The sequence below is a fragment of the Panthera onca genome, chromosome F1 (assembly GCF_046562875.1).
Source record: "Panthera onca isolate mPanOnc1 chromosome F1, mPanOnc1 haplotype 2, whole genome shotgun sequence".
Lineage (NCBI taxonomy): Eukaryota > Metazoa > Chordata > Mammalia > Carnivora > Felidae > Panthera > Panthera onca.
In genome coordinates, this window is record NC_138355.1 from 71,781,046 (window position 1) to 71,807,149 (window position 26,104).

General features: G+C 49.8%; 3 protein-coding genes and 1 non-coding gene across 13 annotated transcripts; 2 read left to right on the top strand and 2 right to left on the bottom strand.

Moving 5' to 3' along the window:
• Positions 1–1,887: 1,887 nt before the first annotated feature.
• On the bottom strand, positions 1,888–11,800 carry CHTOP (chromatin target of PRMT1). Of its 10 annotated transcripts, none has more exons than XM_060644861.3 (7): positions 11,497–11,791; positions 10,783–10,864; positions 9,068–9,221; positions 8,302–8,385; positions 5,789–5,972; positions 4,839–4,976; positions 1,888–3,183 (listed from the first exon to the last, which is right to left on the bottom strand). In XM_060644861.3, exons 2-7 carry the CDS (start codon positions 10,845–10,847, stop codon positions 2,978–2,980), a joined length of 831 nt encoding a protein of 276 aa, XP_060500844.1. In that variant the 5' UTR covers positions 10,848–10,864; positions 11,497–11,791; the 3' UTR covers positions 1,888–2,977. The 10 variants fall into 10 exon arrangements, with proteins under 10 accessions (XP_060500844.1, XP_060500840.1, XP_060500843.1 ...); XM_060644857.3 differs by having other exon boundaries at positions 5,789–5,975; XM_060644860.3 differs by lacking the exon at positions 11,497–11,791 and adding an exon at positions 11,259–11,445 and having other exon boundaries at positions 5,789–5,975.
• Positions 11,801–13,023: 1,223 nt separating this feature from the next.
• S100A1 (S100 calcium binding protein A1) lies at positions 13,024–16,674 on the bottom strand. Its single transcript, XM_060644875.2, has 3 exons — positions 16,571–16,674; positions 14,420–14,572; positions 13,024–13,329 (listed from the first exon to the last, which is right to left on the bottom strand). Exons 2-3 carry the CDS (start codon positions 14,558–14,560, stop codon positions 13,186–13,188), a joined length of 285 nt encoding a protein of 94 aa, XP_060500858.1. The 5' UTR covers positions 14,561–14,572; positions 16,571–16,674; the 3' UTR covers positions 13,024–13,185.
• A 619-nt stretch (positions 16,675–17,293) lies between these two features.
• S100A13 (S100 calcium binding protein A13) lies at positions 17,294–24,276 on the top strand. The gene is made up of 3 exons (XM_060644874.3): positions 17,294–17,388; positions 18,004–18,163; positions 23,707–24,276. The coding sequence occupies exons 2-3, from the start codon at positions 18,011–18,013 to the stop codon at positions 23,848–23,850; spliced, it is 297 nt and encodes a 98-aa protein (XP_060500857.1). The 5' UTR covers positions 17,294–17,388; positions 18,004–18,010; the 3' UTR covers positions 23,851–24,276.
• LOC132687005 (U6 spliceosomal RNA) lies at positions 22,416–22,520 on the top strand. The gene has a single exon (XR_009613948.1). It is a non-coding gene; the product is annotated as a U6 spliceosomal RNA (small nuclear RNA).
• Positions 24,277–26,104: the final 1,828 nt, after the last annotated feature.

The following is a 26,104-nucleotide window of genomic DNA, read 5'->3' on the forward strand; positions in this document are numbered from 1 at the left end:
ACCGGTTCCAGACCAGGTGTCGTGGGATTGCTGCATGGGAGGGGGACAGGGAGCCGCCGATGCCCTGCTTTCCCTCAGGTCCTTGCTCAGGCCAACAGACACCCAGACGTTAGAGGAAAGTGTCGAGGGTGTGGGCTTCTCCCCAGGTTCAGGCCCAGACCGCTCCAGGTACTGCACGAACCCAACAGCCCTGATGGCCTCCCAGCCCCCACCCTTGCTCCCTCTAACCCATTTGCATCTCCCGCCAGCATCGTGTAAACCACCCCAAGCTCTTTGGCGACAGACCGTGGGCTACCTGATCAGCGGCGTCTCCCAACCCACCTCGGAGGTCCGCTGTACTCATTCCCCAGCATGCACAACACTTTGAGGCCTCTGTGTTTGTATTTGTTGTTCCCTACACTTGGCAGCTTCTTCCCCCTCCTGTCCCAAGGCCCTTCTAACAAATCACGCTTTTTTGGTGTCCGCTTGGTGAGCCCTTGGTAGACGGGTGGCTTGAGGAGGAGCTGGGCGGTACCTCCTTGTCCCTCTCTACCCTGGACACTCACCTGGGACTGAGGGTTGCACAAGTGGGAACAGGGCTGAGGAGATGCTGGGAAGCAGGGTGAGCAGCAAGGGGGCCTAGAGGGCCCAAGCCCAGTAGAGGAGTTCCTTTTGCCCACTGCTGGGAATGAACTCCTTCATGAGGTGGGAGGACAGCTACAGAGGGTCCGCGAAGACCCTCAAAGTGGCCTCCAGCACCAGGACGCCTCAGGGTTCCCTGACCACCAGGTCGGGCTGTGACATTTTCACAGTAAAGGTTCGCACAGATGCTGGTCTTAGCTCACTGCACTGCAGGCTGGGCAAGTGCAGGAGTTGGGTGTAGAGGACATGGGGCAGGTCCTGACAGCCACCTGTGGGCAAGAGGAGCAGAGTCAGCAGGGTGGTGGGGTTGAAAGGACCCTGGGAAGGGGGCAGAAGAGGCTGACCTAGACCATCTCAGTGGGTTATGGGAGGGTGGGGGGGTACACGGGGAGTGGTCCAGAAACACCAGAATGCTTTCCTCAGGGCAAGTGGTAGGTCAACAAAAAAGGCTGGGGAAAAAATCCCAGAGAGAAGGGTCAACCAAGGTTGTGTGAAGAGGGTAAGGAACCTACTCACCCTGTAGTTCCCTTTCCTTCTTCACAAAGCTGTCCTGGAGGCCTTGAGAGGTGCCTGTTGTGCCCAGTGGAAACGTTTGCAAAAAGTTGCTGCCCACTGCCAATCAGCACCTCCCTCACGGAAGTCTTGGGAGTCTGGGCTCCACCTACGGGGTTACAACTGGCCTTGTGCACATAAAAGCGGTTTCCACCTCTTCCAATGACAGGTTAGGAATACCTGTCCAAGCTAAAGACTTCCAGTCTCACAGTTCCTTCCTTAACATAAAGGGATTATAATTATAGTACGCTCCGGTACCGTACCAGTTGGATTTTGCAAGCGCGGTTGTGTCCTCCAACGCCACGTGGTCTTCTCACGCTCACACTTCTACAGGACTAACTAAAACCCCTTGCTTTACAACCCAGAGGCTAAGAAGCCCAGGACTCAAGTCCAGGCCGTCTTAACCAAAATTTCCTTCCCAGCTTGCCACATGCACAACCTCCCATTTTGGGAGCCAGGCACCTCAATGGCAGCTGGTTTGGTGGGACGTCGTTAGGTTCTTCTTTCCCAAGAGGACGGTCTAGAATATTGCCAAAGAACATTGTGCTGGAGCTTCCTCTGGGACAAACAGGCTAGTACCCTGGTTAATCATTTTACCATAGGCTTACTCAGGGGGCAAATTCTTCACTTTCTGCCCCAAAGCCCTATCAGTACCTGCCGCCCCACCCTGATTTCAAGACAACTATGAAGAAAAGGACTCAACTCCACAAAGGGGCAGGGCAGAATATTGTTATACTGGCCACAGCATTTCAAAGAGTCCAATAATAGTAGTAGGCCTGGCTAGATTTGAGAACAATTTCTTGTTATGACGAACCAGAAATACAAGATTCCACGGAGAACTGGAACAGTTGATAGAATATAGCTGAACTTAATTAAACCTTCAAGGGAAATAAAGAAGAGGGTCAAACAAAGCCACTGAACGGAGAAGCCCAAGATTGGTTTGGGATAAACATAAGGATAACAGCCTTTCAGTGTGGGTACCTTCTGAGCCCTCCCAGAAGGGATCTGCCAGCATTCCATCTCCTTTTCTGAAGCATGTGCCAAATCAAATGGCTATTTCCTCTCCATTGCAGGTGTAAGCGAACCCAAAAGTATCTCTTTGGACAGGATACAAAGAGGAAAGTTTATACATCTAATTCCACCGTAGAAAGTGCACACACCCAACCCAGCACACTCCTTATATGGTGTCAATGCCCACAGAAGTAACTTCAATCAAATCAGAGGCACTACCATGTGTAACCTATGTGGCCCTGCGGCTATGTCGGTGTTCCTAATTACGCTAAAAATATCAATGTAGCAGAATGCATTTTTGAGCTCCAAATTTTCTCAACACTTTTAAGAGGCTATTAAATGTAGAACAGAATTGTTTCACAGAAACCTAGGCATTAAGAAGGAACACTGATGGGCTCTTACTAGGCCTTTTTCATGGGAACACAGAGATGAAATGTTAGAACGTCACAGCATAGGGACAGGTGAAGGGAGGCAGAGGAGGAAGAGAGTGTTCTAGCCACAAGGCCACCACATTCATGTTCAAAGAGAAGTCAGAGTGATGGGGGTGGAGGAACAACCCAAACACAACCAAACAAAATCCAAGTCAGAGGAAAAAAGGGTTTCATACAACACAGTATCAAAAAAGTAAAAGGAACACACTAAAATGCACAAACTGGTGGCAAGTTAAGTCCATAGCCTATTGTGATAGGTCCTTCCAGCATCAATCAGGTGTCTTCTCCATCTGTTATTTCAAGGTTATTTACAGATGTGGTGACTTCTGAACAAGAGTCTCTCACAGGAGGGCGGGCAGGTTTCAATCATTGGTTTCTGGATCTGTTTGTGCCATATAAGCATCCAACTCGGCATCCAGGTGTCCTTTTGTTTTTGACATGTACGCATCCAACTGGTTGTCCAGCTGCTCCTTGGTCAGCACAGGGCGAGTGAGGGCACCTCTCCCTCGTCCACGGCCTCGGCCTCGGCCTCCAAAGCCCCCTCTTCCCCGACCTATCATACCCCGACCTGGCCCAAGGGGAAAAAAAGAAAACAGTTACAAGTAGGTTTAATGGGTGCTATGGCAAATGCCCCTTAGAGCAGTGGGGCCTAGCTGAGAAAGGCTGAAAGGGCAGGGCAAAGAGGAGAAATCTGGAAAAACAGGAAACACATTGGGTAGAAAGCAACACATGGAAAGCACACATAATGAATCCCTGTTTACATGCTCATCTCTAAATGCTATTTAAAGACTTTTTATTCTATTGACAAAGGTAAAATAACTGACAAAAGAATCTTAATCTCTCCTAAAACAAAGCAATTATCTAAAGTGTGAGGCCCACTAGAAGTTTATTAATTAAAATACATTACAGATAATCCCATTTAGTAAGACAGGGAAGAAGTAACAAGGGCACAGAGAAACGGAGGTGTAAGGCTAGACAATTTTTAAGGTAAGCCTTATTAGAGAGCTTTCTGGAAAATCAGCTCATCTCTCCTCAAACTTACTGAAACTAATGAGCTGACCCCACATCAGGAGACTGAGGAGTTACGATGACATAGGAACAATGTGAGAAGATGGGGAAAAATATTTATAGTAGTCCCAGCCACTTCTATCTCAGATTCTAATTGCCTTCTAACAGTTATGGTTATCTGAGAGGTGGTTTCAATCCACTTAACAAAACATACACAGCTTTCTGAAAAGCTACTTTAGACCCCCCACCCACCCCTGTGATGTCAGAAACCAGGTCAAGATAATTTGGAAACATGCTATTTCATCCTGAAACCCAAACGAGCTTGTACTTCACTCAGTGAGCCAAACGTATAATGGGCGAGAAGAAACTAAGCCCTTGGCTATCAAATTTCCTTTGCTAACAGTTATTGTCCTTTGGCAACTTCAAGGTCATCAATTACGGAAGACCCACCACACACTATAAAAGGACCAAAGCAGATATGCACAGGGGCTACAGGAACAGATTTGCTCCCACCCTAGACAGGTGTTGTTGAGAGTTTTCCACTAAGCTCTGGATCAGAAAACTCCCATGAGGTCTGGATTAACAACAGCAACACCATTAAATGCCTTTCCAATCTGGGTCATGATGAGGTCACAAGACAAGTAGCACTAAGTCTCAAAGGTAAGATTATCAACAAGAGTCAGTTAACTGACATGGTACCTTCTTGCTTTCTACCTTGATCAAAAAAGTCATCTGATTTCCCACAGACACAAACTTTACCTTGAATTTACTTGGCTTCAACATCAATACCCAGCTCCAATCTCACCATCCTTTTCCACTCTTTCATTTTTGTATATCTCCCTCTTCTTTATTCTTAGACTCAAAGTGGGGTTTTGAGCTATGGGATGGGTGTGTGGTGGTGGGGGAAGGACAGAGAAAGGCAACACCTCAAACTGACCATCTTGTCATTTTAACGATACAATTTAAATTTGCAAGAACCTGGAAAAAGACTGCATATGATCTGGCTCTGACGTGTACCCGACTGGTTCTTAGACAACCCATGACAGACTTTTGCACTACCGCATGTGAGTTTAGAAAGTAAGCCAGTTTCAAAAAACAAAACAAGACAAACAAATAAGCCTGCCTATGACTTGAAGCTGTGCAGAAAGGTGGCTCTGAGTTTTGAAGGGAGAGAAGTAAAAGGGAGCTATTCTCTGAAGTTGGTAGCTGACTAACCTCTACCACCGATTCCGCCACGACCCATAGCTCCACGCCCTAGGCCCCCTCTCCCAGGACCTCCACGACCTCGAACACCACCTCTTCTTAAGCCCATTCGGGGAGCTACGGCTCGTCCACCTCGGAGCAGGTTTTGACCTTGGAGAGGAGGCATACAATGTATATGCAGGTAAATCCAAGAGAGACAAAGTAGACTCTAACCAAAGGAAGGCGGTGAAGGTTAAATGAGAGTTAATTCAGTTAATTTTTAGGTTGGGGGGGGGGGTGGGGTGGCAAGCTGCACACCAAGTGTGAATAGATCAAGCTGCTCTTTATTCAATCAATTCAAAGTCTGACCACAAACCCATTTTGGGAAGAAGCCGGGAGTTAAGTTAATTAGTAAGTACATACAATAAATTATCTACTGAATAATCAGACATGTGCCTAGCATTAAGGTAGATTTAAAAATCAATAATATGGTTCCTGCTCTCAATACATTCTCACAAGGGACAACAACAACATGGGGAACAGTGTTAACAGTGCCCAAAATGTAACATGTAGCTAAGTGCTATGGACCAACTTATCCTCTCTTTTTTCCAAATAGAACAGCGTGTTTCACTGGGAACAAAAAGATACAGGCCAACAGACCAAAAATTTCTTAGATTTGACTTATTTCTAGAACTTGAATGTGCTTTTGATTTAAGCAGCAGCAGGGTGTTTCAAAATGGAATGGAGATGACATGAATTACCTGTTGTTACGCAGGTCATAGCCTCTCACCATTGCACATTATCAGAAAAGGAATGGTATCGATAAAAGACATGCAGCACTATTAAAAATACGTGATTTCAAAGGTTATTAATTATATTAATACAAATTCAGGCTTAAAGATGTTAAACAAATGTGTCCATAAGCAGCCCAAGAGAAAAGGGAAGGGGTAGGGCCCGACAATGTTCAAGTACACAGCACTGACCTCGGAGCGACATCCCGCCCCTAAGCAGGGTTCTGGTGGCACGTCCCCCTCGTAGTCCTCCTCTGGGCAAGCCTCTCTGCATTATGGGCAGGCCTCGTCCTCCGATTGCTCCCCTGGCCAGGGTCCCTATGGGTCGGCCTAACCGTGCCTGGATGTTACTCTTACCCAGGCGCTGCTTTAAGCTCTTCTGGAAGAAAAGGTGTTGGGGGATTGAGATCAAAAAAGCATTCCAGTGGCATCTAGCAACTCAAAGTGCAGAGAAAAAGAAGCAGTGAGATGGCTGTGTGCAGGGAGATAAACTTGCCGTAGGTGTCCTATAAAGAACCTAATCCAGAAACTAGCCTCTGCCTCAGAACATGGTAGAAAAGAAGAATTCTGATCCAGAGCTCTTATGAAAGCTTGAGTATGGTCCCATGAAATTGGCATCAACACAAATTACCTCACTCGTTTGGCTACAGAAGCCATACACCACTACATGAAACGTAAGTTTTAGTAAGAACTCTATATTTCAAATCCTGGATTCTGTTTTTGAACCACAGGTCGACAATGATATGACTGGATTCATACTTGCCCAAGGACTACCACTGTCTTCAAAGGCTTACTCAAACACCAAATGAAGTTCATCACACTCTGGGAAAAATTTAAATTACAAGTTCATCTGAATTCTTGTCACTTAAAAACAAGATTTGATTTTTCAGTCAAAGAGGCCAGTGTGTTCCATTTTTCCTCTGAGTATCTATCTCCAGACGATCCACTTTTTACCTTAAGATGTAAATAAACACAAAAAAGTCAAACCTTTCCTTACATTTCTTAAATAGCCATTAATTCCACGTCTACCCTTGCAAACAGCTCCATTAAGCCAATACGGTAACTTTTAATTCAAAATAAACATGTAACTCAACTGTATCTCCAGAGAGATAGCCAAATTTGTGTTGGAATTAAGACAGGTGAGCAATAATCACGAAACTAAAGGACATATGTGAGGACAAGGACATACTGCACATGGAGATATTCAATAATCTGTCCCTCAAAGAAAAACTATTAAGACCACATCTTAAGTTAAAAATCCTTCAAAAGAAAAGGTAACTGTGTAGCCTTGAACACAACCAAGGCCCCAGCAAACCTGTTTTCCCACAAAACCATTAGCCAATAGGAATGAAAATAAATTCTGTATGTCCTCCTGCTTCACCCATAAATGACTACCAATGTTTTTTTTTATTAGCTTTCTAGCACAAGATAATAAGCTAAACAAAGGGGCAGTTTCCGAACATTATGCATTTAGGCATAACTGACCTTAAGAGCCTGTTGTGTCACCCTGACAGCACACAATTAGGAAGTCAGGACCTCATTCATTTTCCAAATCTCTTATGTTCAGTGATTCTGAGCATATTCCCCCCAAAATCTGTGCTTTAGTGGGGAATGCACAGTGCTTACAAGTCCTCCCTTCTTAATCCTTAGCTGCCAGCCAATACTGGACTCTTAACAGACAGGAAGCTTAAGGATGTCAACTATACCACCTAGTTTTCACTCTACAGCTGTGCTCTACGCTAAGGTGGCCACTAGCCACACGTGGCTATTTCAGTTACAAGGAAATAAAATTTTGAAAGCTCCTCAGTCACACCAGCCACATTTTGAGTACTCAATAGTCACACATGGCTAGAGGCTATCATACTGGACAGCAGATAAAGAATATTTCTATCACTGTGTAAGGTTCTATTGGTCAGCTCTACTCCAGAGGCTGCTTTCTGCACAGCTACATTTAAAGCTTCTTCTTGGGGCATTCAGTCAGTTGAGCGCCCAGCTCTTGATTTCATTTCGGCTCAGGTCATGAGCTCAGAATCTGGCAGTTCGAGCCCAGCATCTGGCTCCGCGCTGAACGTGAAGTCTGCTTAAGGGGCGCCTGGGTGGCTCAGTCGGTTAAGCGGCCGACTTCGGCTCAGGTCATGATCTCGCGGTCCGTGAGTTCAAGCCCCGTGTCGGGCTCTGTGCTGACAGCTCAGAGCCTGGAGCCCGTTTCAGATTCTGTGTCTCCCTCTCTCTGACCCTCCCCCGTTCATGCTCTGTCTCTCTCTGTCTCAAAAATAAATAAACGTTAAAAAAAAAAAAAAAAAAAAAAAATTTAAAAAAAAGATTCTCTCTTCCTCTGCAGCCTTTCTCCCCTGCTCACATACACTCTCTTAACCAAAAAAACAAAAAAAAAAAGAACAGAAAAAAGAAGAAAGAAAAGAAAAAAAGAAAAAAGCTTCTTGAAAGGTCTCCTGGAATGATCTGTCAGGGCCTTATCTTCAGCAATTTATAATACCTACTCTTGGAAAATGGTGGTGCCTTTTTTTATGGCTTTCCTAAGTCAGGGACAAAATAGAAGAACTCCCAAGGCTTAAGGCAGCTAAAGCAGAAGGCCTTGTTTATTTTTGGTCAGTGAGCCCAACAGTTCAGGGTGGGGGTGGGAGGGTGTTATATTTAACTGCTGAATTTATGCACAGCCATGCAGTGCTACCAGTTAAAGTCCTTACAGTTGCATGGCATCGCCCTCCAGACGCCCAGCCACAGCTTGGACATATCCTTCCACAGCCACTCTCCGGACTCGCATATAAAGTCTATGAATAATAAAGAGCAGGTTTTATTTCAGGTCTGAACAGAATTCTCTCTTACTGGTAACTTGAAAGAGAACCCACTTATTCTTTAAGTACTCAGTGCTCTCACTCTATTTTACTGACAAAACTTTAGGTGCTGTGGAGATGAAGGCCACCCTATTCTTTCTATATTTTAGCACTGAAAACGTTTGATTAAGGCTGTTCAGACTTCCTGTGCTAGGAGAAAAAAAAAAAAGTTATTTCCATAATTTGTAACTCATTTAACAGGGAATAAAGGATTTTCTGAGATCATCTAAAACAAATCAAATTTTTTTTCTATTTTTTGGCTTCAAACAAAAGACGTTTATTCTCTCACAGTTCTGGAGGCTACAAAACCCAAAATTTCTTTGTGGTAAAATCCAGCAAATCTACTTTAAGGCCAAAGGATCAGGAAAAAAGAGATCAATACTCATTGATAACATAGAAACAGGTCATACTGATGGCAAACTACCTAAAAGAGAAAGACAAGAAGTTACTTATTGGTACCTGCTAAAATGGGAATTCTCTGAACTTCTCTTTCCTCCAGAGAAGTTTCTGCTTTTGCCCTGAGCCACCTTGCAATCATCCATCATGTCCTGACAGCCTCAGTGGACTGCCTGACAGAGATCACCAGCTGCTTCTGGAGCATTAAGACTCATCCTCTCACCTGCTTAAGTTTTAATGCTGCCTGGACAGAGGGTCTATTCTCCATCTGCTGGGCCAGTCTTCTGTTTCTGGCACTGGCTAGCTGCTGTTGTTGCTGCATCGAAGCCCGAATATTCACTGGCATCGGCTGTTTGTTCTTCAGCATATTAGTAAAGCTTCAAGGTCGAACAAAATGGATGTTTAAATAAAAGCTTTATTACAAAACATTTATTGGCATTTTCATGGCTTGCTAGACCAGGAGCTCCAGATCCCACGAACTTTTAAGTAAAGTGGTACACTTAGATCAAGGCTGATGTGGGTTAAAGACTCCTCTGCTTCCACAAACTTGCAAGAATCAGAAACTTAGAAATGCAGCTAAGTGCAGCACATTCAATCAAAAAAGATAACAAGGGCTCAGGCTTTTAGAGAGGTGGAAGATATGAAAAACACGCAATAAGCAGATATGATGACAACAAAAGACAGAAAATGTGGTTTCAAAGACAAACAAACAAAGCCAAAATGCTGGGGGAACCTGAGGGTGCACTGTAAGAACAAATGTTAAGGAAGGACTAGAGCACCTCACAGACCACAGAATTAGCACCCCCATATAAATCACAGGAGTGTAACATATTTTCTTAATAACATGTAATATGTAAATATGGAGAATAACATGTAAATATGTAACTTAATAACATGTAAATATGGAGGATCAGTGTGTATCACACCCTAAGATATAAGAAGCACATATGCTTCGGAAAAGGCAAAAATAAACATCAATTAAATCTTTTAGTGATCTAACATCAACTTAATAAAATCATTGGTCTGACTTTAGCTCAGGTCACCATCTCACAGTTCGCGGGCTCGAGCCCCATGTTGGGCTCTGTGCTGACAACTCAGAGCCTGGAACCTGCTTCAGACTCTAGGTCTCCCTTTCTCTCTGGCCCTCCTCCCACTTGCTCTGTCTCTCTCCATTTCGAAAATAACAAACATTAAAAAATAAAAAATAAAGTCATTGCTCAAAGGCAGTCAATAAAGAGCTCTCAGAGACAGAAACTGCTTTAAGTACCTTCACTTCTCTTAGGCTTAAATGATTACTTTTCCTGATTCCAAGCGATTGCTTCTGAGAAAATCAAGATTAATTTAGTCACCGAACAGCTTGTGAAGACACTCTTCTATTATTCCTGTCAAAGTAAGTTTAATGGAACGAAAAAGAACAACACTTAACTGTAAAGGAATCTAACACAAAAACAAACTAAAAGCAGTATCGAAAGAAAGAGAAATGGAGCAAAGCAAGTGCCTCTTACAAGGCCCAAGAATGGCATTCGAGGGCCTTTGGACATTCCACAGCTTGCTACCTGCCTCTTACAGACCAGACACAACACTGCCGGCCTCGGACTGGGCAGCAAGCCTAGTGCAGCCACGGTACCAAGCTACCGAGCTGCACCACCCCTGTATCAACGTAAAAAATGTGAAGAGAGAGAGGGCGTGAGGAGTCTTCTTAAAATACAGCCCACCAGAGAAATATTTCAGACAGCTTAACATAAAAATCTACTGACAAGGGGTTTTGAAACAACCGCCCAATTTGTTTTGTGTACCACGTAAGATGCAACTAAACACAGAGGTCTGTAGCCTTCTGTTGGTATTTAGTTTAAAATTGGTTTTTGTGCCTTGGACCCCAGGGCCAATTTAAGTAATGTTTTCTTATGAACGAGCTGAAGTTGCTGTTGGCTGCCTCACCGCTCATTTAGAGACATCTTGGTGGTGCTTTTTAGCACAACTTTCGGCGCTGACTGTGCAGCCATCTTCAAATCCCGAGAATCTACAAAGGACAATAGGCAGAATGAGCAAGTCAGGAAAAGGACCTCCTCATTTCTACAGGCATCAAGGGCTTCGCCCAACAGCGAATGAAAAGAAAAGGCCTGTATCAACGGCTATGGAAGAGCCCACCAAAACGCAGAGCGGGTGCTGAAGTCGACACCGTGGTTACCGCAAACCGCTACACCTCGAGGCCACAGGAAAGGGTCTTCCCAAACCCCCAAGATGGCAGGCGCACGCCAAGCTGGGCAAGCTGAGGGGGGACTAAGTGCATCCAGGACAGTCCTCCTCAACCTGGGCTGCAGGGAGCTGCTCACCCTCCCCGAGCCGACCCCGATCGCCGGCGGCCAGGTCCGCGGCCAGCGGCGGGGAGGGAGGGCTGGCCAGGCGCTCCTCACGGGCAGCCAACGCGGAGAACCATGACGCAGGCAAAGCCGTCTGGAAACCGGCTTCCGACTCCACACCCAGGCGGGAGCCCTCGCGAGAGCCGGGCGGCAGGAGCAGGGAAGGGCTCCCGAACCCGCGGCCGCCCGCGGCCGCCTCGACGCTCCGACGCCCCCTCACCGCCCAGTCAGGGCCGCCGGCCCAGGCCCCGCCCCCCGGGGCCTCCCGGGCCGCCCCGCCGCGGAAACGCACCGAAGGAAACGGACGCCAGTGCGCCTCCCGGGGCTGCCACCACGCCTGCGGCGCGCGGGCCGGGGTCCGGCCGAACCTGAGCTGACTGGGTGGGCGGTTGGTCAGAGGTGTAAGCGGTAGGTCGCTAGGTTAGCTCGTTGTAGCCGGGCGGCTGTCTGGTCGGCCGGTCCGCCTGCTCGCCCGGCCAGCCCTTTCCTGCCTTGAGTCTGTGCCACCACAGCCGCCGCCGCCGCCGCCGCCGCCTCCCGCTCGCTGCCCAAAACAAAATGGCCGCCACGCCCAGAGCCGAGTGGGACCGGCTAAAATGGCGTCGACGCAATTACGTATGACGCCGGATCCGCGCACAGCTAGGGGGCCAGAAGATTTGCGCTACGCCTGCGCGGGGATTGGGGCGGAGCCCTAGGGAGAAGACAGGCCCTTAGCCAAGCGGTGGCCGAGGTGCTCTCTGCTCCGCCCACGGAGGGGCGTGGCCAGTGGTTGCTGTCGGGGATCGTCAGGGCATTACGACCGCGGCCGCGCGGTTGTGTTCTGGTCCGCTGGCGGAGGTTCGGCCTCGCGGGCGAAGGTGGTTGTGTTTCCTTGCGGCGCCCCAACCCTGGCCGAGGCAGACCCTGTAAAACTGTTTAGTGGGATTTGCCATCTCCCTCCCTGTTGGGGGGGGGGGGGGGTGGCTGCCGCGAGCCGGGAGAGCGGGGTGGGGGTGGGGGGAGGCACCAGTACCCTGCGCTCTTGTCTCTTCCGGAACGTCGTTAGTTCTCACGGCGGCGTCTGCGTCCAGCTCCCCCTCCCACGCCCTCTCCACCTGTCAGTCATCCGCATTTCGATGCAGACCTACCTGCGTTGGATTTTTCTTATGCCCAGGGATGCAATAGAAATACTCGCACGTTTGGGACGCCTGGGTAACTCAGCCAGTTGAGTTGGCACTCTTGATATCAGCTCAGGTCATGATCCCAGTGCTGTGGGATCCAGCCGGCTTCCGGCTCTGGGCTGAGCGTGGAGCCTGCTTGGGATTCTCTCCTTCTCTCTGCCCCTCTCCCCAGCTCGCCCCCCCCCCCCCATAAAAATAAATGTTTTAAGAACGAGCGAATGAACACATCTTCAACCTTTCTCCATATACGTGCCTCAGGATGCTTTCGTTTTCATTCCTAGCATTTACGTGCATGTGTTTAATGGCCTGGCATCCTGGACTTTACCTATGAGAGGGTAAGGGTTCGTGTTTGTTTTGTTCACTACTACGTCCCCAGTTCCTACAGGATGCCTAGCATATGGTAGGTCCGCAGTAGATATTCTTTGGAGATTGAAGGGAAATTCTTCTGGCTTTCTGGCTGAGAAGCTGAAGTCTCCTACATCTGCAGCTGGAACCTTGAATGCCCGCCTTCCTACGCCTTGAGCAATCCTCAGCTAGGAAGATGTAATGTTTCCTTGACCTCTCTCCGAATAAGATCCCTTCCCAAATAAGGTGAATTGGGAGTGAGGTACCTTGACTTTCTCACTCACTTCCAGACTGCAAAGGAGACACACGGCAGCTGGCGAGAGAAGAGCCTTTAATTAAAGATGAGTTGCAGGCCGGGCCCACTACTCTTGCGCCCTCGGTGGAGGGTGGACAAGGGTAGGAGAGTAGGAAGGGAAAAATGGGGTAAGGGGGAAGCAGGAGGAAGGGGAAGGGCGCTGCCCCCTGGGGCTGTCTGCTCAACTGTTCTCCCAGAAAAAGTTGTTACAGGCCACTGTGAGGGCAGCCACCAGCACCACATACTCTTGGAAGTCCACCTCCCCATCTCCATTCTCGTCTAGCTCTTTCATCACCTTGTCCACAGCGTCTGCATCCTTCTGGGCCTGTGGAGGGGGGAGATGGAGAGGTAGGTATATAGAGTGGGGAATAGTACTGAATCAGGGGCAAGAGGGGTGGTTGATTGGGAAGAGGGAGGCAGAGATGAACAAGAGGGAGAACTACATCTCATTATGGGATTCTTCTGAGTCACCCTTCAAAACACACTTGTGGCCTCCTGTTGGCTACAGAATAAGCTTCTTAATGAGGCAGAGTAATAACAACATCAGTTACCATAGGTTTGGTGCCTAGGATGCAACAAGTTTTACCAGCATTGTCTAATTGTAACGCAAATAGTATGAGGCAGGTTTCATTATTCCCCCACTAGAGAAGAAACAAATTAACACTTGGTGGTTAAAGAATGTTCCCAAGTCACACAGCTAGAAGCTGCCAGAGTCAGAATTGGAACCCAGGCCTGATAAAATCTCAAAGCTGGTTGACTTTCTACTGGCTTCTTTACCATATAAGCCCCTGTTAGCATCTGCAGCCTTCTCTTCTGCACCCTTCACTCAGGTCAAAACCACTGAGCATGCTCCATATTCTTTTTTCTTCCATGCTTTTGTTCATGCAGATACCTCCTAAAATGGCTACATTCGCCCTGATAATATTCCAGTGGAAATCTGTGGCTCAAGTACCACCTCTTTGGAGGAGCCCACTTCAGTCAGGTTACTATTTCCCATAATCCTTTCTGGCAATTCTGTTAAAGCTCTGAGTACTTCCTGAATGGTTGGCCCAAGACTTCACGGGGACGGGGATCTCGTTGCCTCCTGTCAGCGGACGGGGGCCTCTTTTGGTCCTCCAACTCTGCTCTCTCCTGAACATTTCACTTCCTGGTGTTCACAGTTTACTTTCATGTGTCAGTGTTTCCCTTCTAGACTGTGAGCCTTGTTATTGATGCATCTGCATAGGTCCTAGCACTTAACAGGTGATTAATAAGTTAGGGGATTTTTGCCTTGAGCCTGGAGGGGTAGGGAAGCCCGGAAAAACCCAGGAGAGAAGTCTGGGAGAGGAAGGAGACAATTGGGCTGTGTTGGGAAGATGGAAGGGAGGTGTCCCTCCACCCCTCAGCCACTCCACCCTGTACCCCACTCTGCTTACGTCCAGGAAGCCAGAGAGCTCGGTCTGCAGCAGCTCTTTTAGCTCCTTCTTGCTCAGCTTGTACTTGTCTCCCTCCTTGCCCGAGTGGGCGTGGAACACGTTGATGAGAGTCTCCATCGCCGTCTCCAGCTCTGAGCCCATTGTGCAGCTCACCTACCCACCCCCACCACAGAAGGAAGTTAGGGACCATGCTTCAGGCTATCTGGAGTCAGGGTGAGGGGAGCCCTCAGCCTAGCCCTGGTCCCACACCTGAAATAGCCACGAGCTCAGAGCCACACCACAGTTTATCTTTCACTGAGATTTTATGACATGGCAACCTAACAGACCTGAATCTAGGCTTGCTCTCTGTGTCCCTCAGTCCATATCCCAGCCAGAGGTAGTCAGTGTTTGGGGCACGAAGACAGAGCAGCCGTGGCTGGCTCTAGAGGCCTGCGGTGGACTCTGGTGGTTCCTGGCTGCCTGGGCAGACACTGAGAAGGGTGGGGCAGGCAGGCAGGGATGGTCACGGGACTCTGCCAAGCTGCCTCTGGCTCTATTTTTACCCTGCTATGCCTGAAGCTCTGCTGTTGAGGGTGGTGGGCTGCACCCCCCTCTACGGCCTTGACTGCTGCCTACCCCTAACAAGGAGGAGTCCGTCTGGTGCCCTCAGTCAGCCTGACGGGAGAGAGTGGTGGCCCGCGTGGCTGGCCCAAGGCTTCATGGGGAGGGGGGATCTCACTGCCTCTGAGTTTCCTATCAGCAGACTGGGACCTCTTTCGGTCCTTCGACTCTGCTCTCTCCTGAACATGTCACTTCAGCTTCCCTGGGGTGCATCTCCATGACCTCTAGTTTGGTTTCTCTTCCTTCTCTGCAGAATCAGGCCTCCCATCGGGTGATGGTGGGAAGGGAGAAGGAATGTGGACACGTTTCCCCAGAGCCAGGGCTCCCAGGGAGGGGGGAGGAGACCTCCGGGGCTTCATCCCTGCTCCTGCCTATTTACTCCCACCCCTAGGCCCAGCCTGGATGAGGTGAGGACAGTGACAGCTGGCAGAATAGGGCTGGTAACTGTTGGGGGCTGGGAGTAAACGGCTGAGTGCATCCTCTGAATTCAAGGGGCTGGAGAGAAGGAAGAAAAAAATGGAGGGGTTTGTCGAGGAGAGGGGGCCAACCCAGGAGGCCTCTTTCTTTTGGCCTTAGGATGGTCAGCCCCTCCACAGCCTCAGGGGGCAGCTCAGGTGTCTCAGATCAGGTGTCCTTGTCCTTCCTCAGGCCTAAGGGGCTAAACAATGGGCCCTGATCGAATGACACTCCAGCTTTACAATGGGGACCTTGTGAGTGTCACCTGAACTCTGGGCATGAGAAGCAGTTGTCACAGAGACATGGGGGAGATGGAACCCAAGCTGGGGCTGATGGAGGGGATAAGGGGCGCGTGTGTGGGAGGGCTGTTCGTGGCTCAGTTATTGGCGCATCCAGGAGGGGCACTTAGAGGTTGCCTGGAGCCCTTGAGGAGCCTGGGATGTTATGCAGGGGCCATTTGGAGAGGACTTTGGCAGGGAGTGGGCAGACGGGAAGACAAAGGGAAAGACTTGAAGGAAAGAGGAGTCTGGAAGTCTGGGCCAAGGAAGGAGGAGGAGACAGAGGGGGTCATGTGAAAGGAGAGTTGGGAATGGGTAGAGTACCCTAATGCCCTCTCCTCCTGATACGTCACGGCCCATGCTCTCCTACCCCGCGGCTTCTCTGGGACCCGGGCTCTTGGCAAGGCTGGGTGCCGGTGGGGGTGGGGGCAGAAACAGCAGTCCCATTTGCTTTCTGAGCCTCCTGGAAGCAAAGTGGGAGCTGGGTCCCCTCCACAGGTCCTGGGAGATCCGGGGAAACTCTGAGGGCGCTAGTAGGAGAACTTGATCTCCTGGAAGCTTCCTCCTTCCCTGAGGACCACCACAGACCTCCCTCTGAACTTGACTGGCTTCCCTGTGCTACTGTCCAAACCCTGTCTCCCCCAAATCCCAAACTGCTGTCCAGGAGCCCCTCCCGCACCCTCAGTGCACCCCAATGCTGTTGCCCCTACAATGCTGTTGCCCCAATACTGTTGCTGTTCAGGACCTCTGCTGAAGTCCCCTTTTCCCCCCAAGCTGGCCACAGCAGGGACCCAGTGCAGAGGGAGCAGATACTCACTGTCAGCCTTGACCTGAGGTGGGAGCAGGTTCTGGACAGACAGACCAGTCTGCAAATGTGGCTACCAGAGCTGTGTGGGGAGACCTGTGTTCGGTCCCTCCCCCGAGGCCCCCCTCCCCGCCAGCTCCACCCCTTCACAGACAGACACCCCGCTGGGGCGAGGGGCCAGGAGTGGACAGAGGCGCCCTCTGTCTCCAGGGCTGGAACAGGCCGCCCTGTGTCCTCTTTTCCAGCCGCGGGCGCCTCCCCCGGCTCCTGGGCCCCAGGGAGGTGGGAAAGGTCCTGGGAGGGTCACGGAGAGGCCTCTCACCACCACTGCGTGCAGCACGGGCAGCACAGGGGAGGATCCCGCCGAGGGGGTCTCAGCGAGGGGCCCTAACCCTCCGTGAATCATTTAATCCTGGGACTTTTAGTCTGACTCCCCGCTGACAGATTTCAGTCCGGGGCCTCCTGCACGGAGGTCTCCGCCCGACCCCCGCCCCACCCCGCCCCGCCTCCGTGGGAGCCTCTTGGGGGTCTGGGGCTGTAGGGTCCTGTTCAGGATCCTCCCCTCCGGAGGGGCTCTCTGTGGGGTCTCTCAGCTCCAGAGTGGACGTGGTGGTGGTGGGGGGGGGGGGGGTGGTGGTGGGACGGCAGGGGTCCCGGGGCGCGCGCGTGGGCCGGGTGGGCTGGGGGACCCCGGGACCCCGCCCGAGTTCAGGGGGTGGGGGTGGGGGCGGCGGCGGGAGGCGGGCCTGGGCGGTCTCCTCCCTCCGGGATCCGGGCAGAAGCGGACACCTCCGGGCTGGGCTGGGGCGCTGCCGCCTCCCCCCGCCGCGGTGAGTCCCGGGTCCCCACCCTGGGGGGTCGGGCGCCTCTCTGTCGTGGGGCTCGCGGGCCCCTCCCCGAGCCAGCTCGGACCGGGGTGCGGGAGGGTTTGGGGGCGCCCGGCCGCCGTCCTCGCTAGGGGGAGCGGCGGGCTCGGCCCTGCGCCGCCTGCCCCTGCCCGGCGGGGTCCCCGCGGCCCGACCGCAGGCCTGACCCCGGCCACCCCCGCCCGCGACACAGCCCGGGGCATGTGGGCGGGCCGGGTCCCTGCATAAACAAGCTTTGGAGACAGGCGGCCTCATGACCCCTGGGGGCCGGCTGAACCTCCGAGACAGGACCCTAGGGACCAAAGTGCCTCCTCTCAGACAGAGGAGTCTGGAGACTTTGAGACCAGCACGGAGGGGGCTCTAGGACACAGACACTTGGAAAGGACCACCCAGCTCAGACCTGGAGAGGATGGGGTTTCTGGAAGCACACACCTCTTCCTCTGCCTGCACTGAGCTGTTTCCTGGTCCCCTGCCCCAGGCCCCATCCCTGTCCCCTCCCACCTGCCCGGGAAGGTTCCCTGTGGGCTGGGACAGGCTGGCCTAGTCTGACTCTCCCTTTCTCTCTTCCCTGTCCTCCAGGGTCCCGATGGCAGCTGAGCCGCTGACTGAGCTGGAGGCGGCCATCGAGACAGTGGTCACCACCTTCTTCACCTTTGCAGGGCAGGAGGGCCGCAAGGGCAGCCTCAGCATCAATGAGTTTAAGGAACTGGTCACTCAGCAGCTGCCTCACTTGCTCAAGGTAGGTGGGGGTCTCTGGGCCTGAGACTTTGGGGGACAGTGGCTGCCAGGCGCCGGGTATATGAGGCAGGGTGATATTCTGGGCCTGATCGTGTGACCCCAGGTATTTGGTGGACAAGGGTGTGGGTGACCACATGTGTAAAGGATTCTGGGGTGTGTGTGTGTGTGTGTGTGTGTGTGTGTGTGTGTGCGTGTGTGTGTGTAACTAGGTAACACTGTGTCAGTGTGAGTGCAAGTGTGTCATTGGGCTTTGTGTTCCCATCAGACAATGCTGTTGGGTTCTCGAGTATGCTCTGTGCCTTTCTGGTCTCATTTCCCCAACACAGGGGTGGACCCAGAGGTGGCTTCCAGGAGAGTTACAGACCATCAGAGCTGGAAGGAGGCCAAGACAAAACAGTCCAAATTCCTCACTTCACGTATTTGGAAATTGAGACTCAGCTGTATGTAGAAAGGGGTTTGTGAACAATAAAAACACAGTCAAATTCATGCAGAGATAGATCTCAGAGTAGGAGAGACCTGTAAGTAATCCATGATTGCTTCTCACCCCCTCTGGGAATCCCCTCAATAATGTGCCTGGTAAGGTCATTCCTTCTCTCCTACTCACTGGACAGAGTAGGGATTTAAATTTCATCCACTCTGAGTTGCCTCATCATCCCAGTCTGTTAACAGTTTCTGTTTCGTCCCTGCTGAGAATTCACAGGCACGTAGGAGGGTGTGAATATGGATAAAAAAGCAAAATCACAAGCAAGTTTTGGAGACTCAGTCCATCATCTGCAAAATCCCCTACATTCTTAGACTTCTGGGCTCCTTCCCTTTCTCTTCTCTCAGGAAATGAGACACCACTCAAGGTGCAGTGTTCCCCAGAGCCGTGTCAAATACTGACTGGTTTTTCCTCCAAACCCAACTCCCCTTGGGCCTGGAAATGCAGGAAGTGACCTCTTTGCTTTTGGTGACTGCTTCCAGATCTCAGTTTCTTCCTCTTCCTAAGACGTGCAGCTTCTGGGAAGCTCCTGTGCCACCTGCCCCACTCCTTCCTGAATCCCTTATAACTCTGCAGCTCCTGCCTTGATGTTTTTCTTCCCATCGCTGCTTTTGCAGTGTGCACACAGACCATTCATGCAACACCTGGGCCTTTCAGGGACTTCAACTCCTTGCTTCCAAAGACTCCATCCTGCTTCTGAGCAGCCCTCTCTGTTGTTGCTTCAGATCTTGTCATTACCAGAATAATGCCCCACCTCCCAAATCTCGGTCTCCTTTCTCAGAGCATCACCTCCTGCTGTTCCAGTTCTGTTCCTCCACTCCAGCCCTTCCTGGACTCCACCAGGACCTTCAGTCTTCGGGCCATGTCACCTGTCCTTCCACATGTCCCTCATGTCCGCAGTCCCTCCTCACTCAGCTGGGCTGTAAGGCTTAGCATGGAAACCAGTCCCCCGGTCACGGCCCACCCTTGATTCTGTTCCTCTCTGTCCTGGTTTTTGGCAGAATCCCAACCCAGGTTAAGTCCAGTATTTCATGTTCATTAGCTTGATGGTCAAATCTACCATTTCTCAGATCCAAAATAAAGCAAAGTTTCCACTCTCAGAGGAAAGAAAAAAAAAAAAATCAATCAATCCACCAGTCTGCCTACCATTCTGTGTCTGCACTTTTGTGTAGCTGAATCTGGCTGGATAAGAAGATGTTGCCATGCTACTTGTCAGACTCTATCATTTTTACTAATATTATTTAAAAAATTAAAAAGAATTTTAATGTTTATTTTTGAGAGAGACAGAGACAGAGCATGAGCGGGTCAGGGGCAGAGAGAGAGCGAGACACAGAATCAGAAGCAGGCTCCAGGCTCCAGGCTCCAAGCTGTCAGCATAGAGCCTGACGTGGGGCTCGAACTCTCCAACAGCGAGATTGTGACCTGAGCCCAAATCAGATGCTCAACAGATTGAGCCACCCAGGTGCCCCTAGTAATATTATTTTTTAAATTGAAGCATAGTTGACACACAATGTTGACTTGTCTGTCTTTAAATCTGTGACCGCAAACTCCAAGGGAACCCTTGGCACAGCCTGCCAATTCTGCTACATTTCCCCAGTTGGTTCATTGAGCAGCTCTTTCAGATGGTAATTTCACAACTTTTCCTCCCTCCTCAAACTCCAGTCCCTCTTTCCACAGTCTCCCTCTCACTGAGAAATGTTCTCAGACAAATAACAGCCATCGGGAAACTTCTATGTACTGCCTCCCAAGTCTACCAAAGGTCAGCATGTACCCTGCCTTCCTTCCTGCTCCCTGAAGCATCTGTCTCTGCCCCTGAGGCCAAGCCCTCCTATGCTGCTGGACTCCATTCCTCCTCACCAGCTAAAATCTCTACTTTTTCGGTTCCTCCTCTCTCTCGCATCCTCAATTCTCCCTCTCTACCAGATTGTTCTGATCAGTTTTCCAATATATTGTAATATCTCCCATCTTAAAAAAAGAAAAAACACCCTTTCTTGACTCTGTAACCCCCTCCAGCTATGCCTTCCATCTCTGCAAAAATCAAAAGCAGCAAAGGTTATTTATACTCTGGGCTCTCCTGGCCCCAAATGCTCATTCCTCAGGCATTTGCCAGGCTTATTCTTCGCTGAACCCAGATTTCTGCTCAAATGGCAAATCCCCATCATGGCCTCCCCTCACTTCTGGGGGCAAAGACCACCTCCCTTGTGCTTTATTCCTTTACCCTCTTTTATTTTCTTCCAGAACACACCTATCACAACCTGACTTCCATCACATACTTACATTTACCAAGGGTGTGCGTCCCATGAAGGAAAGGAATCTGCTCACTGTTTTATCTCCAGCACTTAGAGCAGTGTCTGACTTCTGGTAGGTGCTCGGCAAAATATCGAGTGAGTGAAATTGTAAAAAAGTAAGAATTTTTGTTGAGTGAGTAAATGAATAAATAACATCTTACCTACTGTTCTACAAATGCCTTTTTAAAATGTAACAGTGCATAAAGGATATTTCCCATTTGAAGAAAATGATGCACTGTACGTAATGGTATGTAGACTAACACAAATTTATGTGGCGAATTTTCTGTTGATGGACACTTCTTGTGTCCATTTTTTCTCTTTTGCAAACATCCTTGTTTATATATCTTTACGTACTTGAGGGAAAATATCTATAGGGTAAATGTCCGCCAGTAGAAATATTAGGTCAAAAGGCATGTTTGTTTTTCTTTTTTATAGTTATTTCCAGTTTGCCTCCCAGCAAGGTTGTCATCAGGCTTCAAGGCCACCAGTGCATGCGAATGCCTGTTTACTCACGTCCTTGCCTAAATTGGGTCTTATCAGACTTTTAATTTTTGCTAATCTGTGAAAATGATATCTCGTTCTGATTTATACTTTTAAAATTCTGAGTGAGATGGAATATTAAAGAATATTTTTGACAGATATGCATAATCCTTATTCTGTGAACCGCTTGTTTATTTCTTTCATTAAAGAGATTTTCTTTTTCTAAATTTTATATGTTTATTTAGTTTTTAGAGAGAGATAGAGTACAAACAGGGGAGGTGCAAAGGGGGAGGGAGACAGAGGATCCAAAGCGGGGTTTGTGCTGACAGCAGAGAGCCCGACGCGGGGCTCGAACTCATAAACCGCAAGATCATGACCTGAGCTGAAGTCAGACATTCAACCGACTGATCCACCCAGGCACCCCTCTAATAGTTTTTTAAAAAGGGGAAAGAAATAGAGAGTAGTGAATAAGAGCATAAGCTTTAAGTCAGACAATCTAGGTTCAAATGCAGATTCTAGCTTGTCATCCTTGGTTATTTAATCTTTCTGAGCCTTAATTTATTTTTCTTAATTAAAAATTTTATTTTAATGTTTATTTATTTTTGAGAGAGAGAGACAGACAGAGCATCAGCAGGGGAGGGGCAGAGAGAGAGAGAGGGAAACACAGAATCAAGAGCAGGCTCCTGGCTCTGAACTGTTAGCACGGAGCCAGACATAGGGCTCGAACCCACAAACTGTGAGATCATGACCCGAGCCGAAGTCGACACTTAACTGACTGAGCCAGTCAGATGCCCCATGAGCCTTAATTTCTTATCTGTGAAATGGACTCATAATAATACCTTCCTCATTGCATTGGTCTTGCATTTATTCGGTCAATATTTATTGAGCACCTATTATGTCCTGTCCTGATGCTGTCGTAGGCTTTGGGTTACAATGGTGAACAAGATGGACAAGGTCCCTTTCATTTTAGCAGATCATGAAGATTAAATGGAGTAAGGCATTGTGCTTGCTTCGGCACAACATATACTAAAATTGGAACAATACAGAGAAGATTAGCATGGCCCCTGTGCAAGGATAATACGCAAATTTGTGAAGCATTCCATATTTAAAAAATAAAAATAAAAAAAAATAAATGGAATAAGGCATGTAAAATTGTTTAGCATAAGGCTTGGAACAGTCGGCACTATTAAGTGCTTACAACTGTTGAAATGCTAGCTGTTATCACTCTTTTGGTTTTTCCTTTTATAATCAGCAATTATATGATTGCTAATATAACAAGAGGTGAATTTTCCTTTTCTTTCCTAGTACTTATACCTTTCATTTCTTTCTCTTGATTAATTGTATGTTTTTTCCCCTCCCAATATAATGTGACACTGGGCATCTTGCCTTCCACTGGTAATGCTTGTAAGTATTTTACGATTAAGCATGAATATGGCTTTTTGAAAGGTCTTTCTTAGCTTTTCTATGAATGAGCTTTAGCTTCGTGCCTTCTGTAGATTTGGTACGACTTCTCTGCCTTCATTCACACATTGATTAAAATACTGAGTATTGGGCTCTGCCCGTGGTGCCCTTCTCCAGTTTGACATTGATCCATTGTTCAACAGCTTATGTTTTGGTTGTGATCGTTCATCTAGCAACAGACCCTTTGATCATGGGCTCAGTTTACAGTATCCTTTGATGTCACAGGCCTGTCATGAGAGGCTTTGTCAAAGACCCTGCAGAAAACCAGATACCCCATGTCTTTGCCATTCGCCTGATCCACCAGGCTAATAACCAACCTGGAAAGAATGAGACTACATTAGCGTTATACAAATGAGTGGCTTAGGACTGTGAATTTCCCTAGCTTTCTGTGAAGGAAGAAGGTGGCCTGAGAAGGCTCTGAGGATGGCCTGCATGGGTTCCCTGAGCATCCTTGAGCAAATCCCAAGTGCCGTGGTGTGCCGGAGCCCATCTTACCTGTAGGCAACAGTTCATTGTGTGCACCTCTTCCCAGCTCTGTGTTCGGTGACTTCATGGTTGTGGTTCACAATCGGCCACGGTGGGAGTATTTGCATGCTGGCAAACACTACAAGTCAGGTCCTCTACCTCCCTCTGCTGCTGCCCTTGGAGCCTAACCAGTTTGGAGAGGTTAGTGACTGCCAGACACCCTGGCGGCACCGTTCCGGGGCTGCAGCCTCGTCCTGACGCCTGGGGCAGGTCCTAGATGAAGAGAATGGACATTAGCCGTTCTTTCCTCTCTCCCTATCTCAGGAACTCTCTTTTCTAACCCCACGTTTCCTGTTGACGTCTCCTCAGGATGTGGACTCCTTAGATGAGAAGATGGAGAGCTTGGATGTGAATCAGGACTCCGAGCTCAAGTTCCATGAGTACTGGAGACTGATAGGGGAGCTGGCCAAGGAGATCCGGAAGGAGAAGGCCCTGGAGATCCGGAAGAAGTGAAGCCCCCGGCCAGGATAGGGCCAGGCTGGCCAGGCAAAACCCCACTCCCCCCAATATAGCTTCCTCCTTGAAACACAAATGTTTCTTGTTCCCACCCTACCCTGCTTTCTTCTCTTGAGAGGAGGTGGTCTGAGAGTGGGTCCAAAAATTTTGAGCTCTTTGTAGACCAGGGATGTTACTCATCTCTGAATATCATTCTGCAGCATCGAGCACCAGGTCTTGTACCGGGGAGGTGCTCAATAAATTAACGGTTGAGGAGGGGCTCCTGGGTGGCTCTGTCAGTCGAGCGTCTGACTCTTGACTTCGGCTCAGGTCATGATCCCATGGTTTGCGTATTTGAGCCCTGCATCAGGGTCTGTGCTGACAGTGTGGTCTGCTTGGGGTTCTCTCTCTCTCTCTCTCTCTCTCTCTCTCTCTCTCTCTCTCTCTCAAAATAAATAAATAAATAAAATAAACAAATGGTTGATGAATGGGTATATGACAGGAAGAGAACAGACATCTGGGGCAGGCGAAGTGACTCTTACTCCACCAGGTGCCTCCTGGGGCCCAGGGGCATGGTCTCAGTTCACACTTTTCTTTTACCCGGGATTTGTGTCATTGGGCGATAATGGTAGCAGTGAACTTGTGTTGAGGACTTGCTGTGTGCCAGGCACAGTACTAAACACTTTTCCTGCGGTATCTTTGTGAGTTGATTCTCACAGCCCTTTGAGGAAAGGTGCTGTTTTTAAGTTCTGTATTGAAGATGAGGAAACAGATTTTAGAGAAGTTCGCAGACAAGAAGAGGTGGAGCTGGGTTGAAATTCCAGAGCCTCTGTGATGAACTGGGATCCTCTCCGGATGGGTGGTGTGGGACCCCTGGGCCCTCTTCTCCTCCCTCCCTCCATAGCAGGGGTGAAGCACAAGAATGGACACAAGGTTCTGGTACGAAGACTGTGGGATGGGCGCCCCTCTCCCCACCCTTCTTGGCTCGAGGGGCTTGTGGTTTGCACTGCCCGCCACCAGAGGGGGCAGGGGTGGGGCAGCCCAGCAGGCACCGCCGCCCCGCAGCTGTCACTGCCGCTGCCTGGTGTCCCTCTGGGACAGCCATTCCTCCTGAGGAACCTTCAGGCTGAGACAACCTCCCCACCGCACACCAAGGAGGGTTCCCAGGTTGAGACCTTCCATCTAAGTGCCCTCAGACTGAGAGACCTCAGAAGGACCCCTAGGCTGGCACTGAGGGGCCATTTGGCTGAGACATTCCAGAGTGGGCCTCACAGGGGGCTTCCCCCAAACCAGAGACCCTAGGAGAGACTCTTGACGAGAAACTCTTCAGAGGGACCCCTGGTTGAGGCACTCCTGGAGAAGCCCTCAGATTGAGAGACCCTCAGAGAGGTCCCCAGACTGAGAGCTCTCAGAGGAACACAGAGTGGGGTACCCTAGGGAGGGCTCTTTCATGGAGAGACACTTTTAGATGCACTCGACTGAGGCCAGAAGTACAGGGGAGGCCTAGGAGGAGACCCAGGGAGGGGCACTGGGAGACACACTTCAGCTCTGGGTCCCGCCTCATCCTTGCCTCGGCCCACACTAACTCCCCTGCTGCTGCTCTCCCTTCCCTCTCCCCGTCATCTCCCCGTCAGGTGAGGAGGTCCCTTGGGGTGTGCCGAGGCTTCCTGGGATGTCATCCCCCGCACTGGATTGGGGGAGTTGGGTTCAGGAAGGCATGGGGTTCTGGGGGAGGGAGGAGTAGGCAGCCCAACCAGTTTGGAGAGGTCGTCAACAGCCAGGTCATTCACCTGGGCCTCACACATGCTGGCTCACACATGCTGTGCCTGCTGGCTGAGGGGGGCCCCAAGGGGGCCAGGACAACACTCAGTGTGGCCCCTCTGCCAGGCTGCCCTTCTCTGGCTCCTTCCTCACCCGTTGGCCATGGGGACTGCAGACTTGGTGTCACTGCCCAAATTGGCCCTGGTGGGAGGAATGTGAGTGAGTGAGTGTGTGTGTGTGTGTGTGTGTGTGTGTGTGAGAGAGAGAGAGAGAGAGAGAGACATCAAAGGACAGAGAGGTCTCTGGGGACCTCTCTCAACTCACATGTCTCCGGACCACAAGCCCTGCCTTGATCAGTCTCTGCTTTTCCTTCTTTCCTGATGTTGACTCAAAGTCCCTCCACTTCCCTGCCCTGCAATTCCTCTAGGCCTTTCTTCCCAGGCTCGACCCCACAGTCTTGCCAAGGCCCCCTTCTGCCTTCCCCAACTTCCCCTTCCCTTTCTCTTGCCTT

Coding starts and splice junctions, on each gene's coding strand:
- CHTOP (XM_060644857.3), bottom strand. CDS start 10,847: ATGGCTGCACAGTCAGCGCCGAAAGTTGTGCTAAAAAGCACCACCAAG. Junction 9,222..10,782: donor AAGATGTCTCTAAATGAGCG/GTGAGGCAGCCA, acceptor TCGACCTTGAAG/CTTTACTAATATGCTGAAGA. Junction 3,184..4,838: donor TGGCGGAATCGGTGGTAGAG/GTTAGTCAGCTA, acceptor CCCTTGGGCCAG/GTCGGGGTATGATAGGTCGG.
- S100A1 (XM_060644875.2), bottom strand. CDS start 14,560: ATGGGCTCAGAGCTGGAGACGGCGATGGAGACTCTCATCAACGTGTTC. Junction 13,330..14,419: donor AGCTCTCTGGCTTCCTGGAC/GTAAGCAGAGTG, acceptor CCCCCTCCACAG/GCCCAGAAGGATGCAGACGC.
- S100A13 (XM_060644874.3), top strand. CDS start 18,011: ATGGCAGCTGAGCCGCTGACTGAGCTGGAGGCGGCCATCGAGACAGTG. Junction 18,164..23,706: donor AGCTGCCTCACTTGCTCAAG/GTAGGTGGGGGT, acceptor ACGTCTCCTCAG/GATGTGGACTCCTTAGATGA.